Below are 16,532 nucleotides of genomic sequence, written 5' to 3'. Positions count from 1 at the left end.
CAGAGGGACAGAGGGAGAAAAAGGAGAGTGAGAGAAAGAATGTGTGCATAAAAATGAGTAACAGATGGGGTACGAGGGGGAGGTGGGGCCTTAGCGGAAGTTAGAGAAGTCGATGTTCATGCCATCAGGTTGGAGGCTACCCAGACGGAATATAAGGTGTTGTTCCTCCAACCTGAGTGTGGCTTCATCTTTACAGTAGAGGAGGCCGTGGATAAACCTCCCCCTCGTACCCCATCTGTTACTCATTTTTATGCACACATTTTTTCTCTCACTCTCCTTTTTCTCCCTCTGTCCCTCTGAATATACCTCTTGCCCATCCTCTGGCCCCCCCCCCCCATCTTTCTTCCTGGACCTCCTGTCCCATGATCCTCTCGTATCCCCTTTTGCCTATCACCTGTCCAGCTCTTGGCTCTATCCCTCCCCCTCCTGTCTTCTTCTATCATTTTGGATCTCCCCCTCCCCCTTCAACTTTCAAATCCCTTACTCACTCTTCCTTCAGTTAGTCCTGACGAAGGGTCTCGGCCTGAAACATCGACTGTACCTCTTCCTACAGATGCTGCTTGGCCTGCTGCGTTCACCAGCAACTTTGATGTGTGTTGCTTGAATTTCCAGCATCTGCAGAATTCCTGTTGTTTGTGCGTGGTAGGTCATGTTTGACCAATCTATTGGAGTTTTTTGAGGAGGTTACCAGGAAAGTGGATGAAGGGAAGGCAGTGGATATTGTCTACATGGATTTCAGTAAGGCCTTTGACAAGGTCCCACATGGGAGGTTAGTTGGGAAAATTCAGTCGCTAGGTATACATGGAGAGGTGGTAAATTGGATTAGACATTGGCTCAATGGAAGAAGCCAAAGAGTGGTAGTAGAGAATTGCTTCTCCGAGTGGAGGCCTGTGACTAGTGGTGTGCCACAGGGATCAGTGCTGGGTCCATTGTTATTTGTCATCTATATCAATGATCTGGATGATAATGTGGTAAATTGAATCAGCAAATTTGCTGATGATACAAAGATTGGAGGTGTAGTAGACAGTGAGGAAGGTTTTCAGAGCCTGCAGAGGGACTTGGACCAGCTGGAAAAATGGGCTGAAAAATGGCAGATGGAGTTTAATACAGACAAGTGTGAGGTATTGCACGTTGGAAGGACAAACCAAGGTAGAACATACAGGGTTAATGGTAAGGCACTGAGGAGTGCAGTAGAAGAGAGGGATCTGGGAATACAGATACAAAATTCCCTAAAAGTGGCGTCACAGGTAGACAGGGTCGTAAAGAGAGCTTTTGGTACATTGGCCTTTATTAATCAAAGTATTGAGTATAAGAGCTGGAATGTTATGATGAGGTTGTATAAGGCATTGGTGAGGCCGAATCTGGAGTATTGTGTTCAGTTTTGGTCACCAAATTACAGGAAGGATATAAATAAGGTTGAAAGAGTGCAGAGAAGGTTTACAAGGATGTTGCCGGGACTTGAAAAACTCAGTTACAGAGAAAGGTTGAATAGGTTAGGACTTTTATTCCCTGGAGCGTAGAAGAATGAGGGGAGATTTGATAGAGGTATATAAAATTATGATGAGTATAGATAGAGTGAATGCAAGCAGGCTTTTTCCACTGAGGCAAGGGGAGAAAAAAACCAGAGGACATGGGTTAAGGGTGAAGGGAGAAAAGTTTAAAGGGAACATTAGTGGGGGCTTCTTCACACAGAGAGTGGTGGGAGTATGGAATGAGCTGCCAGATGAGGTGGTAAATGCGGGTTCTTTTTTAACATTTAAGAATAAATTGGACAGATACATGGATGGGAGGTGTATGGAGGGATATGGTCCGTGTGCAGGTCAGTGGGACTAGGCAGAAAATGGTTCGGCACAGCCAAGAAGGGCCAAAAGGCCTGTTTCTGTGCTGTAGTTTCTATGATTCTATGGTTAAGTGGGGTCCGAGTGTATTCAAAGTTATGAGAAGCTGAGACAGTAAGTAGTAAGAGCCAATTTCTAGTCTCAGAGAGGTCTGTAGCTAAAGAATATAGGCTTCATTTTATTGGTTGAAGGATTAGATGGAAAGTTCAAAGAAGGGAGTTCAGGAGCTCAATGCCTATAAAAATAGTGGAGACAGAAACTCTGAACACATTTGAAAAGATCTTGGATGAACACTTGAATAGTCATTACTTGCAGGACTGTGGGCCAACAATTGGGAAGATAGATTTACTTTTGGGTAACTGGTAAATTTAGTAGATTACCAGAGGGAAAAAAATTACCATTTTTATGCTATTTCCAAATTTAGTCTGACAAACTTACCTCTATGAGAATCTGTCGGCGAGGCAGGTTTGAATACTCATTGACCATAGTTTCGCTTGAAACAAAATGAGCCTTTGTAAAAGCAAAATGCAGATTTTATTTTAGAAGTACTACACCAAGAATCACATCAGATAATTCCATCATCATTCAAGACAGGATGAGGTTGTTTATGCAAGCTTTGTGAAAGAGCTGACAATTACTCACATTTCTACTCTTTGCCTATTGCACTGCAGTTTTATCCCCCTTCAAATCTGTTTCCATCTCCTTTTTAGAAGTAACCCTTAAACCTCCTTAAACAGTGCAACCTAATAGCTTGGATGTTCGTGCTGAAGCCTCATGACTCCAGTGATGGGTGGGTGGCAGGAGTAACTGGTGTGGTTGATGGACAGGTGACAGGGAAAAGATTAGAGGAAATGTGTGGTTGAATGTACTGATGAGTGATCCAGCATAGAACTGATGGGTCAAATGGCAATAGCATAAATCAAAATCTACTCTTCCTTTAGTTATTTTGAAACTTATCTTAAAATCATGACTTCCAGTGGCTGCCCATTTTGTCAGTGAAATCAGTGTTTCCTGATCTCCTGCATCAAGGCTCCTGATAATTTTTAAGTTCTTGTAATTTAAACTTAGAAGAGGTGAGTTAGGGAAATGAAACAATACCACATCTGGAAAGTCACAGGTACTCCACTTGGACCAAAGATCTCTTGAATTTTCAGTAAGTGGGAAGGGCATTAAATCCGTATGATGTGCCTTGCAAGAATGGTAAATAACTCAATGAGTTGTGGTACCTGCAGTAAGAATTGTCTGGCCATGAATTCTGGATTGACCAAGAAGATTACTAGAAGAGTAAGGAAATGATGAAGGATAGTGAAGATTGATAGGAAAAGTGAGCAATATCGAAAATAAAAACAAATAGACAGCCTGGAAGGAGGTAGCCCAGTCTACCCTTTTTATGCCACTTTCCCACTGGTCCCTTGGTTTTTACTATTTTCCTCTCTGAAACATGTAGACGAGAGGTGATTGATAAGTTCATGGCTTAAGGTAGAAGGAGTCAATTTTAGAAAACCTAGCACATTTATTTTTCCTACATTTACACATTTAGTCCAGCGGTCGTGGAGTATACAGATCCCTTCTTTGTAGAAGTCCGCATCAGGGATGATTGATAAGTTCGTGGCCTGAAGTAGAAGGATATCAAAAACTTCAAACTTTCTGCATTATCACTCAAAGAGTTGAACTGCACAGGCATGTAAGAAGAGCTGTATAACTCATCTCCTTCTACCTAAGGCCACAAACTTATCAATCACCCCTGCTGTGGAGCACTTCTACAAAGAAGGGATCCGTATGCTCTATGACCGCTGGACTGCATGTACATATAGGAGGGGAATATGTTGGAAAAATAAATGTGCTCGGTTTTCTGAAATTGACTCCTTCTACCTTAGGCCACAAACTTAACAATCACCCCTCGTATTGCTTTACTATATTGCTGCTGGATTCCCATTAGGAAGAGATTTCTACCTGCAGTTGAACACATTGCATACCTGACACATATAGAACTCTCTCATGGCCATACATATCACAATTCTGAGAAACCCAACATTATAAATCCCATTCACGCTGCAGTGAAACTACAATAATCCAGTATGTGCAACACTTCACTGGTATTTGTCCTGCAAATTTTAGGGACTGTTGGATATCACTTTGTCAAGACCATAATACATTTTAATTTATCTTTTCTTTGAGATGTTATGAAGTAGTACACCGAGTTTTCTAGCAAACTGGGTGATTCCAAAGGGAATACTAGGAGCTGAACTGCAGTGTTTAAAAGGACTGCAGGAAATAGGTCGCCAGTGGATTTAAAGGAAGCGCCAGAGTCACGTGGGTTTAAAAATAATCTCCATGAGCCAGGTGCAAAACGATCGGGATTTCTAACAATTGTCCAGTAGATTATTGGAGCTTGCTGTATCCTTATGCCAATTTCTTGAACAGTAGATGTAGTGTATATGGATTTCAGCAAGGCATTGATAAAGTACCTCATGCAAGGCTTATTGAGAAAGTAAGGAAGCATGGGATCCATGGGTGCCTTGCTTTGTGGATCCAGAATTAGCTTGCCCACAGAAGGCAAAGAGTGGTTGCAGACGGGTCATATTCTGCATAGAGGTCGATATTGCTCACTTTTCCTATCAATCTTCACCATCCTTCATCATTTCCTTACTCTTCTAGTAATCTTCTTGGTCAATCCAGAATTCATGGCCAGACAATTCTTACTGCAGGTACCACAACTCATTGTGCCTCAGGGATCTGTTCTGGGACCCCTTCTCTTTGTGATTTTTATAAATAACCTGGATGAGGAAGTGGAGGAATGGGTTAGTAAATTTGCTGATGACACAAAGGCTGGGAGTGTTGTGGATAGTGTGGAGGGCTGTCAGAAGTTACAGCGGGATATCGATAGGATGCAAACCTGGGCTGAGAAGTGGCAGATGGAGTGCAACCCAGTTAAGTGTGAGGTGGTTTAGTTTGATAGGTCAAATATGATGGCAGAATATAGTATTAATGGTAAGACTCTTGGCAGTGTGAAGAATCAGAGGGATCTTGGGATCCAAGTCCATAGGACTCTTAAAGCTGCTGCTCAGGTTGACTCTGTGGTTAAGAAGGCATACGGTGCATTGGCCTTCATCAATCGTGGGATTGAATTTTGGAGCAGAGAAGTAATGTTACAGCTATATAGGACCCTGGTCAGACCCCACTTGGAGTACTGTGCTCAGTTCTGCTCACCTCACTACAGGAAGGATGTGGAAACTATAGAAAGGGTGCAGAGGAGATTTACGCGAGAGGGCACCAGCAACTTTTATGTGTGTTGCTTGAAATTCCAGCATCTGCAGATTTCCTCGTGTTTGCGTTTGCACGAGAGGGCACAGTTTTAAGTAGGTACAGAGGAGATGTCAGGGTAAGTTTTCTTACAGAGAGTGATGAGTGCATGGAATGGACTGCTGGTGATGGTGGTGGAGGCACGGCATTGTGGGGCAAAGGGCCTGTATTGTGCCGTAGGTTTTCTATGTTTCTGTGTTTCTAGCCTCAGTCACTCTTTCTGCCATCCCTTGCCCCTCTGTCTGTTCTATCTGTGCTGAAAACTGTATAATCTATCGACCTTGACCCTTACAAATAAACAGCGCAGTAGCTCATTTTAGTACTAGAATTCTGTTAGATTAAAGATTAGTTTTATTTGTCAAAATATACGGTGAAATACGTCACTTATGTCAAGTGACAACAACCAACACAGTCCAAGAATGTACTGGGAGCAGCCTACAAGTGTCACCATACTTCTGGCTCCAACACAGCATGCCCACAGATTAGTAACCTCTAATAACTGTCCGTCTTTGGAATGTGAGAGGAACCCGGAGCACATGGAGGAAATCCGTGTACAGAACTCCTTAGAGACGACAGAGGGAATTGAACCCTGACCACTAGTGCTGTAGTAGCGTTGCGCTAGCCACTACACTACAGTGTACAGAGATTGGGAATAGTAAATAATGTATCATTTCACCCCTTTAAATATTTATCATTAATTCTAGAAAAGATTCATTTTTCAAATTTTGTTCTGCTAAATTATTTTACAACAAAATTGAATAGAGAAGGATATATCAGCATCTCCATGCATGAGTGAAAATTCTATTAGTACTGAAACAGATGTTGAGGATATCTTTTGAATTTCAAACTATTCTGTCACATGGTGTAGTTGACTGGGTCATCACTGGTGAAGTATTAATGTGCCTGTGAGTAATGTCCCCTTATAAAGTGGTTCTGTCGTTGTGTGGAGAAAGTAGTTCTTCATTGAAGGAGACAGGAAGACATGCTGACAATGAAAGGAAGATGCAAACAACAGGAATTCTGCAGATGCTGGAAATTCAAGCAACACACATCAAAGTTGCTGGTGAACGCAGCAGGCCAGGTAGCATCTCTAGGAAGAGGTACAGTCGACGTTTCAGGCCGAGACCCTTCATCAGGACTGAAAGAAGATATTCCTTTCTATGTTTGAGGTTAGCTGAAGGAATTTATTATTATTGTTTGGACATGAAAAAAGCTTGTATTTGAAAATCCTGTGGTGAGAATGTGGAATTTGAGATTACGGAACATGAGTTAGGTGAATATCAAACAAGGAAGTTGTGTAAAATGGGTTAGGTGGGTAAGGGTGAGCCTGTAATAGATATTCATACTGCTAGTGAACTTTAAAAAATGCAGAGATTGGAGTCAAATGCATCACCTTCTAGTATGGAGAGACCACTGCACAGGGTTGGAAACAGCTGCAGTAGGTTGCAAACTCAACCAATTCCATCTTGGCTTCTCCATCATCAAGAACATCTTCAAAGGTGATGCCTCAGCATGCAGGAGGGAGATTGAAAATCTGGCTAAGTGGTGTAACAGCAACAACCTCTCACTCAATGTCAGCAAGACCAAAGAGATGATTATTGGCTTCAGGAGAAGGAAACCAGAGGTCCATGAGCCAGTTCTCATTGGGGTAATTAGAGGTGGAGGGTCAGCAACTTTAAGTAACTGGGTGTTTTCATTTCAGAGGATTTGTCATGGGCCCAGCATATGTGCCATTGCAAAGAAAGTATGGTAGCACCTCCACTCTTAGAAATTTGCAAAGATTCTGCATGTTATCTAAAACTTTGATGAACTTCTATAGATGTGTGGTAGAGGGTTTATTGACTAGTTGCATCACAGTTCTGGTACGCAAACTTGTATGGAAAAGCTACAAGAATATAATGCATACGGCCCAGTAAAGCCTTCTCCGCTACTGAGCACATCTATACAGAGCACCGTTGCAGGAAAGCAGCATCCATCATCAAGGACCCCCACCATCCAGGCTATGCTCTCTCCTCACTGCTGTGAGAGGTGGTACAGGAGCCTCAGGACCCACACCACCAGATTCAGGAACACTTACTACCCCTCAACCATCAGGCTCTTGAACCAGAGGGGATAACTTCACTTGCCCCATCACTGTACCGTTCCCACAACTTGTGGTCTCACTTTCAAGAACACTGCATCTCATATTCTTGATGTTTATTGCTTATTTATTATTATTATTATTATTATAATTTCTTTTGCTTCTTTTTTTGTGTTGGCACAGTTGTTTTTTGCACATTGGTGTTCTCCGTCCTTTTGGGTGCTATCTTTCATTGATTCTGTTTCCTTGTATCTATTGTGATTGCTTGAAGAGAATGATTCTCAGGGTTGTATATGCTGACATATATATATATATATATATATATATATATATATATATATACCTCCATAATAAATATGCTTTGAACTTTGAACTCAAAAAGGTATCATTAAGGGCCCCACCATCTATGACATGCCCTCTTCTCTTGATGCCATCAGGGAAGAGGTAGAGGAGCCCGAAGACACACTCTCAACTTCTTCCCCTCCACCATCAGATTTATGAATGGACAATGAACTAACCCATGAAAACTATTTGTTCTTTTTTTGCATGATACATTTAATAGTGATCATCCTGACACAGTGGTGTCAAGAAAACAACCTCTCCCTTAATAGGCATCCGTTAATCTCGTGAGACTATGGATTTGCACCTTGGAAGGTTTTCAGGGTGCAGGCCTGGGCAAGGTTGTATGGAAGTTGCCCATGCTGCAAGTCTCCCCGCTCCACACCACAAATGTTGTCCAAGGGAAGGGCATTAGGACCCATACAGCCTGGCACCGGTGTCATTGCAGAGCAACGTCTGGTTAAGTGCCTTGCTCAAGGACACAACACGCTGCCTCAGCTGAGGCTCGATCTAGCGACCTTCAGATCACTAGACCGACACCTTAACCACCTGGCCACGCGCCAACACAACCTCTTCCCTCAATGTCACAAAAACAAACAAGCTGGTTGTGGACTACAGGAGGAATGGAGACAGGCTCACACCTATTGACGTCAGTGGATCTGGCATTGAGAGGGTGAACAACTTCAAGTTCCTTGGCATACACATCACCGACGATCTCACGTGGCCTGTACATACCGACTGGGTGTTGAAAAAGGCACAGCAGTGCCTCTTTCACCTCAGACAGTTGAAGAAGTTTGGTATGGGTCCCCAAATCCTAAGAAATTTCTATAGGGGCACAATTGAGAGCATCCTGACTGGCTGCATCACTGCTTTGTGAACTGAGAGCAGAATCTCCTATCAGCGGGAAACAAAGGAATGCAATGTTTTGTGCTTCGTGGAGACCTGGCTGACGGAGGGGATACCGGATCATGCCATCGAGCCCACTGGGTTCTTCCCATTCCAGGCGGACAGGAGGAGGGGTATGCTTCATGGTCAACAATGCTTGGTGCGACCCCTAGAATGTGCATATACTCAAATCTTTTTGTTCCCCATTCCTGAAATACCTGGTACTGCTGTGCTGACCCTTCTAGCTGCCTAGGGAGTTCACGGCTGTTATCATCACAGCGGTGTACATTCCGCTGCAGGCTGATACTGACCTGGCTCTCAAGGAACTGTACGAGACCATCAACACACTGGAGACTGCACACCCTCTGCCTTCATCGTCGCCGGCGACTTTAATTGAGCGTCACCGACGAAAGTCTCTCTGAGGTTTTGTCAGCACATCCAGGTGAGCACTTGTGGAGATAAGATACTTGACCACTGTTAAACTCCCTTTTGCAACATTTACAAAGCTCTCCTTCGTCCAGCTTTTGGAAAATCAGATCACTCTTCAATCCTGCTTTTGCCGATATACGGGCAGAAGCTGAAATAAGAGGCGGCCATTGTTAAAACCATCCATTGTTGGTCCGAACAGTCGGTCTCCATGCTGCTGGACTGCTTCAATAACATCAACTGGAATGTCTTCCGTGATGAGGATGTCTCTGAGTTCACTGATGGAGTCACGTGCTTCATCCGGAAGTGCATCGACGATGTTGTCCCCCAGAAGTCAGTCAGGGTCTTCCCAAACCAGAAACTCTGGATCAGTAGTTTACAGCGTCACATCGAGCTTACATCGCCAACCATCAGCTAGGGCTCAAGAAAAGCAGTTATGATCTGCGCAAAGCTATCAAGGCTGTGAAACAACAATACAGCGACAAGATTGAGTCAAGATTCACAACGAATAGCACATGTCACTTGTGGCGAGGGTTGCATACCATCACAGGCTTCAAAGCCAGACATTGTGGTGCCACCAACATCGCGGCCCCTCTCCCAAAGGAGCTCAATCACTTTTATGTTCAGTTCGATGTCGCTAACTCTGAGCCTCCAAGGAAAGCCACCGCTACAACCTGCAACCTGGTTATCTCTGAGGCTGAGGTATGCAGATGTTTCCAACGAGTGGTCAGTCGCAAGGCTGCAGGACTGGACGGCATCCTAGGGCAAGTACTCAGGATGTGTGCAGCACAACTGGCAGGTATGTTTACTGACATTTTTAATCTCTTCCTCTCCCAGTGTAGAGTGCCCTCCTGCTTCAAATGATCCACCATTGTCCCTGTACCTCATAGGCATCCGTTAGTCTCATGAGACCATGGATTTGCGCCTTGGAAAGTTTTCAGGGCATAGGCCTGGGCAAGGTTGTGTGGAAGACCAGCAGTTGTCCATGCTGCAAGTCTCCCCTCTCCACACCACTGATGTTGTCCAGGGTAAGGGCATTAGGACCCATAGAGCTTGGCACCAGTGTTGTCGCAGAGCAATGTGTGGTTAAATGCCTTGCTCAAGGACACATACACTGCCTCAGCCAAGGCTTGAACTAGCGACCGTCAAATCACTAGACGAACGCCTTAACAGTTTGGCCATGTGCCAACAATGTTGTACCAAAAAAGACCAAAGTAACATGCCTGAATGTCTGGCATCCTATTGCAATCACCTCACTAATAAGTATAATCTTTGAGAGGCTGGTTAGGGATTACATCTGCAGCTTGCCACCTCCTAAAATGGACCCCCTACGATTTGCCTACCGACACAACCGATCAACAGATGACACAATAGCCACTGCTCTACATACCGTCCTTACACATCTGGAGAAGAAGGATGCTTATGTGAGAATACTGTTCTTGGGCTATAGTTCAGCATTCAACACCGTAATTCCATCCAGACTCGACAAGAAGCTCAGAGACCTCAGGCTTGACCCTGCCTTGTGCAACTGGATCCTGGGCTTTCTGTCAGATTGCCGGCAGGTGGTAAGAGTGGACTCCCTCACCTCCATCCCTCTGACTTTCAATACAGGAGATCCTCAGGGCTGTGTACTAAGTCCCCTCCTTTACCCCCTGCATACCCATGGCTGTGTTGCCTCCCACTGCTCTAATCTGCTCTAACTAAATTTGCAGACGACACTACATTGATTGGCTTGTTTTAAACAATAACAAGGTGGCCTACAGGGAAGAAGTCATCTCTCTGACACAGTGGTGTCTAGCAAACAACCGCTCCCTCAATGTTGCAAAAACAAAGGAGCTGGTTGTGGGTTACAGGAGGAATGGAGACAGGCTAATCCCTATCGACATCAATGGATCTGGGGTTGAGAGTGTAAACAGCTTAAGTTCCTTGGCACCCACATCACCGAAGATCTCACGTGGTCTGTACATACCGACTGGGTGGTGAAAAAGGCACAACAGTATCTCTTTCACCTCAGATGGTTGAAGAAGTTTGGTATGGGCCCCCAAATCCTGAGAAATTTCTATAGGGGCACAGTTGAGAGCATCCTGACTGGCTGCATCACTGCCTGGTATGGGAACTGTACTTCTCTCAGTCGCAGGACTCTGCAGAGAGTGGTGCGGACAGCCCAGCGCATCTGTAGTTGTGAACTTCCCATGATTCAGGACATTTACAAGGACAGGTGTGTAAGGATCACTGGGGACCCGAGTCACCCCAACCACAAACTGTTCCAGCTGCTACCATCCGGGAAGTGGTACCGTAGTATAAAAGCCAGGACCAACAGGCTCCGGGACAGCTTCTTCCACCAGGTCATCAGACTGATTAACTCACGCTGATTTGAGTGTACTCGATGTTACATTGACTGCTCTATTGTAAATTACTATGATTACACATTACACATTTAGTCGGAGACATAACGTAAAGATTTTTACTCCTTATGTATGTGAAGGATGTAAGAAATAAAGTCAATTCAGTTCATTTCAATTCAACCTCTGCTTTAAATGTACCTAATGACTTTGCCTCCACAGGCACCAGTGGCAATGAATTCCACAGATTCTGGCGAAAGAACTTCCTCCTCGTCTCTGTTCTGAAGGGAGTTAATAATAATAAGTTCTGTGAAATAAATTGGAGGAATAAAAGTGATAGGATTGCTCTGGGAGCCAGCATAGGCCTAATAGACCAGATGGCTTTCTCTGTCCAAAGGAAGATGGTCAAAAGCTTTGTTGAAAATTTGTCAGAAAGCAAGGTTTAAGAAAGGAATATCAAGCGAAGTTTAGCTAACTTTGATGATCCAACTTAACACTTTGGCTGCATGAACTTTTATATTCAAAGGTATCTTAACCAGCTGTTTCTATTGTAGTAGAATTTTCACTCAAGCAGAGTGCTTCAGGGGTATTTGCTTGTCCATTGTAGCTTTGATATTAAATAATCGGCCAAATGTAGAACTGATTTTTACTGGGAGCCAAGGAAAGAAAGGTTCTTCAGCAAAATTCCTTGCTTGGCAGTTGCTAGCAGCTTTAAGACGGTGATTCTGCAGCATTATTCACAGCCCAAAGATACTAGGAATAATTGATTTTTATCCTTTGTCTTGGCTACTGGCACCTCATTAAAGATTAAGCTGCTGCAAGTATTTGAATCCATAGTTTAGGTGAGTATTAGCAACATGTTTGGATAAAAATATTTTGAAGGTGCTTTCATGTAAAACTTTCACTTTTATGTTCTTAGAAAAGCACATGCTAGTAAATTCCAGATTGTAAATCAGAACGAATGAATTCATTTCATAAGTAGCTAGTTGTCTTTGGCGTAGATTGAGTTCTGATCTAGGTTTAAAGCATCCATTAAGCAATTTTTGTTTCTGACGTTATTCAATTATTTTTTCCAACTAGCTACAATTGAAGGATTACAAATCACTGTGGTTAAGGATGCATATGGAATAGTATTTTCAGTAATCCAACTTTAATTTAAGAAAAAACATGTTTGATCTTGATTTCTGTTCCTAGTGTTCTTTGAACATGTACTATGAGAAAGCCCAAAATGATACCTTAATATGTAGGATGCAACCTAGGCATTTATTTTGGCAGAGCAACTGCAAGAAACCTGGCTTCATGGCTCATGAACAGGGAAGACAGCAATGTTGCTTTTCTCTATGGTTGGTTCTGTCAGTTTAGATTAGATTAGATTATGAGGACACGCAGTCCTCTGTTATTGTCATTTAATAATGCATGCATTAAGAAATAATACAATGTTTCTCCAGAATGATATCACAGAAACACATGACAAACCGACTGAAAATTTGACAAAAACCACATAATTATAACATATAGTTACAACAGTGCAAAGCAATACCGTAATTTGATAAAGAACAGACCATGGCACAGTAAAAAGTCTCAAAGTCTCTCGAAAGTCCCATCATCTCACGCGGACAGTGAACCTCCATCGCCGCAAACTTGCCCATGCGGCATCCTGGAAACATCTGACCACAGTCCGACTCCGAGTCCGTCTGAAAACTCCGAGCCTCCGACCAGCTCTCCAACACCGAGCACTGAGCACCATCTCTGCCGAGCGCTTCGACCCCGGCCCCGGCAACAGTCAGTAGGCAAAGCCGAGGATTTGGGGCCTTCCCCTCCAGAGATTCTCAATCGCACAGTAGGAGCAGCAGCGAAGCGGGCATTTCAGAGGTTTCTCCAGGTGTTCCTCCATGCTTCACACGGCTGTCTCCATCAAATCAGGATTGTGCACAGCCCCTAGTTACACATATGATATCATTCGGAACGGCCGCGCGCACTGTGTCGCGCCGCCATCTTCTCCTCCCTCCTCCTTTTAAGATAAGAATAACGGCTTATCTTTCCTCTGCACTCTGTGGAAAAAGATTGTAAGGCAATAGACAGAAGATGATGGAAATATTAATTTAAAACAGAGCATTTTGGAAACAGACAATGAACTCAGACAGCATCAGTAGAGGGAGAAACAAAACAAGCGATCCAGATCTATGAAAAGTCATGAAGTCTGATGTTGCTTCTATTTCTTTCTCCATCCTCTTGACTTTTGCCAGGATTTTTTGTATCATGGAAAGAATGTAATTGTGTTCTTTAGAAACATATGTTGAACTAACCTATGATTCTCCCACCCAGTTAATCCCCACCATCACCACTTGTACCTTTTGCTGTATATAACAGTTGCTGTCACAGCACAGGCAGTTTTGGAATTCTGGTAGCTTAACTAAATGGGTCACACTTCATCTGAGAGTCACGTCAGCACAAGATGAGTACTGTTATGAGGTGATCAAAGTTGAGTTTTGGTCTAACTGCATTGAGGTGACTGGAATAGGCTCTCACGCCAAGCATCAGTCATCTGTATGTTCAGCCATATTTCAGACATGAGTGATAAAACAAAATGCTGAAACACTCCGCAGGTCAGGCAACGATTTTTCAGGTCGATGGGCATTTTACAAATGAGAGTGCACAGTACCAAATAATGAATAATACATATATTTCTATTCTGTTTTGATGTCTAGTTTGATAAATCATATGCCTACAATATACGGCACAGCTATGGAAAGGAAGGCAAGAGAACTGACTATACACCATTCAGCTGCATGAAGATTATTCTGTCAAATGCACCCACTCAAGGGGACTATCATGGTAAGTTGATAGGCTAGTCACAGTCTCCTAAAGCAGTGAAAGGACTTGGAGGGAACAGTTGGAAAAGTGATTATTAGGCTACATTTCCAACAGGTCTTGAGGGTGCAGCTTGTGCCAATCACAGTTTTGCTCTGTCAGACTCCTAGCTGCCTCATTTAAGAATGAGATGAGCCATTCTTTCAGACTATACTTTGCAATCCATCTTGCTGAGGACATTTTGCTCATATTTTGGGAATGGGCATCCTATGAACGCCCTCCCACACAAGCATTGGCCAAGTAAAACCATATGAGAGCCATAAACCATTTATTAAAATTTAAGATATGGACTATTTTTTGAGACAAACTAAACAAAATCTGGAATAAACTCTATGGGTCAGGTAGCATCTGGACAGTCAACGTTACAGATCTCTCCACTCCATTTCCCATATTTAGTTTTACGTTCCATCCTCTTTTCATTTTAGATTCTATTATTGACAATACTATGTTGCCTTCACCTATCACCTCCTAGCCTCCATCTGTCAATTACCTCTCTTCATTACCAATCACATACCTGCTTCTTCCCATCCCTTCCCCTTGCCCCTTCACAATGAGCTATTTTCCTTTAGTCCAGATGATGGGTCTTAACCAGAAATGGCGACCATCTATTTCTCACCGCAAATGCTGTCCGACAAAACTGAGTTCCTCTAGCATTTTGCGTTTTGCTCTGGATTCTGGCATCTGCAGTCTCCTGTGTCTCTAATTTTTATTGAAATTTGCCAATTTATTGTCATTCCATTGCAAAGCAAACCTCAGTGAGTATTCTTACACCTGTTCAAAATATACACCTTCTGTGTAGGCCTTTGAATAAACCTACAAAGCCACTCTCACCCCGGTCCCTTGCACTATTTCTTCTGTGGGCTTTGAAGGACATGTGTATTTTGAACCTATCCACTAGGAACTAGTCCGAAAACAACTTGTCTCAGCAATTTAAATGCCATTGCTATCCTGATCTAAATACTTCAAAATAGGAGCACAATCCTTCTACAGCCCCCTGCATTTAGACAGCTCCTTAGTGTTTTAAGACAGTCCAATATGCTTCACAGCAATTTTTATCAAAGGAGATTTACACTGAGATGCAAAGGACAGATAAGTTGTAACACTGGCTGTATGTTTATGCTTAAAGGTGTGGAAAAAGGAAGTTTAGTGAGGCCAAGCGCAGACTAGACAACTGTTTTGCTAAGCATAGGCGCTCTGTCTGCTGTAGCCATCTGGAATTCCAAGTTGCAGTTGATTTTGATTCCACTCCACATTTCCCACACCAACCTGTTCGTCCTCGGCCTTCTGCATTGCCAGGCTGAGGCCAAACACAAACCTGAGGAACAGCACCTCATATTCCACCTTGTTAGACTACAGCCCAACATTATGAACATCGGATCTTCTGATCTCAGGTAAACTGCTGTCTTTCAGTCCCTTCTCATAATCCTGATCTGCCTAGTTTTTCCTGCGCACACCGAATCCACGTCATACACACAGGAGGTTCTGGAGAAGCTGGAAATCCAGAGTTCCTCCAGCATGTTGTGTGTATTGTCCTGATCATTATGTTTCTTTCCTCTCCTCCAACTACCCACTCCCCATACACTTCCCATTAGTCACTCCCCCCACTACTTTTCTTTATTTGTCCCCATCTTCCGAATTTGATCCCATACTTTGCCTTCCTGTCCTGTCATATTTCATGATCTGTATCCCCTTTATCACCCCCACCTACCACCTGCCAGCATCTGTCACTATTTCCACTCTTCCTTCCTCCATCTGCCTATCACTCCTCCTTACCTGGATCCACCTGTCACTTGCTCCATCCCTATATCTCACCCCTTTATACTGCCTCTCTCCCCTCTACTCTTTCAGTCCAGAAGAAGGGTCTCGCCCCCAAATCATCAGCTGCCCATTTTGCTGTGCAGATGTTGCCTGATCTGTAGCCTTCCTCCAGTATTTTTTTTAATCCTGATTTGTGCATATTCGGACTCTTGTTTCTGCATTTACTACTAGAGAGGTTTTTTGAAGGAAATACGGAGGTTAATTTGAGAGAGTGGAGACTATAAAGATCCCTTGGGCTTGTTCTGCCATTATGTTGCATCATGACTCTACTTGCTTTTTGCCTGCCCATAGGATTCCTTGATTTTTCTTTTATCCTAAAGTCTACCTATTTCATCTTTGAGTATATTCAACAACATGACCATAGCAGGATTTGAGAATTTCAAGGATTCATGGTCCTGTAAGTGATGAAATTTTACTGCCTTTCCATTTTAAATGAGCAACCTTTTATTTTAAGTTTATGTACCCTGATCTAGATTCTTCCATAAATTCTCTCAGCGTCTATTCTGTTAAGCTCCCTTACTGTCAAATTAAATATAATCATCTCTCATTCTTTCTGTGTGTATACGCACAAACTGCTCAACCCTTCCAACCATAATTCAACCTGGTAAACCTTGTCCAAGCAGCCTGTAG

At 43.2% G+C, this 16,532-nt stretch overlaps 1 protein-coding gene across 3 annotated transcripts in view; it reads left to right on the top strand.

The window, feature by feature from the left end:
- Positions 1-16,532, top strand: part of prim2 (DNA primase subunit 2) — a 306,308-nt gene that overhangs the window by 270,971 nt on the left and 18,805 nt on the right. For all 3 annotated transcript variants that reach the window (XM_072278120.1, XM_072278111.1, XM_072278103.1), the window contains one exon: positions 13,922-14,048. In XM_072278120.1, coding sequence (XP_072134221.1) covers positions 13,922-14,048 — 127 coding nt within the window. The remainder of the gene's footprint in view (positions 1-13,921; positions 14,049-16,532) is intronic.

Source organism: Mobula birostris, chromosome 2, assembly GCF_030028105.1.
Source record: "Mobula birostris isolate sMobBir1 chromosome 2, sMobBir1.hap1, whole genome shotgun sequence".
Classification (NCBI taxonomy): domain Eukaryota; kingdom Metazoa; phylum Chordata; class Chondrichthyes; order Myliobatiformes; family Myliobatidae; genus Mobula; species Mobula birostris.
The sequence above is the reverse complement of the archived record's forward strand: the minus strand, read 5'-3'. Positions and strand labels throughout refer to the sequence as shown.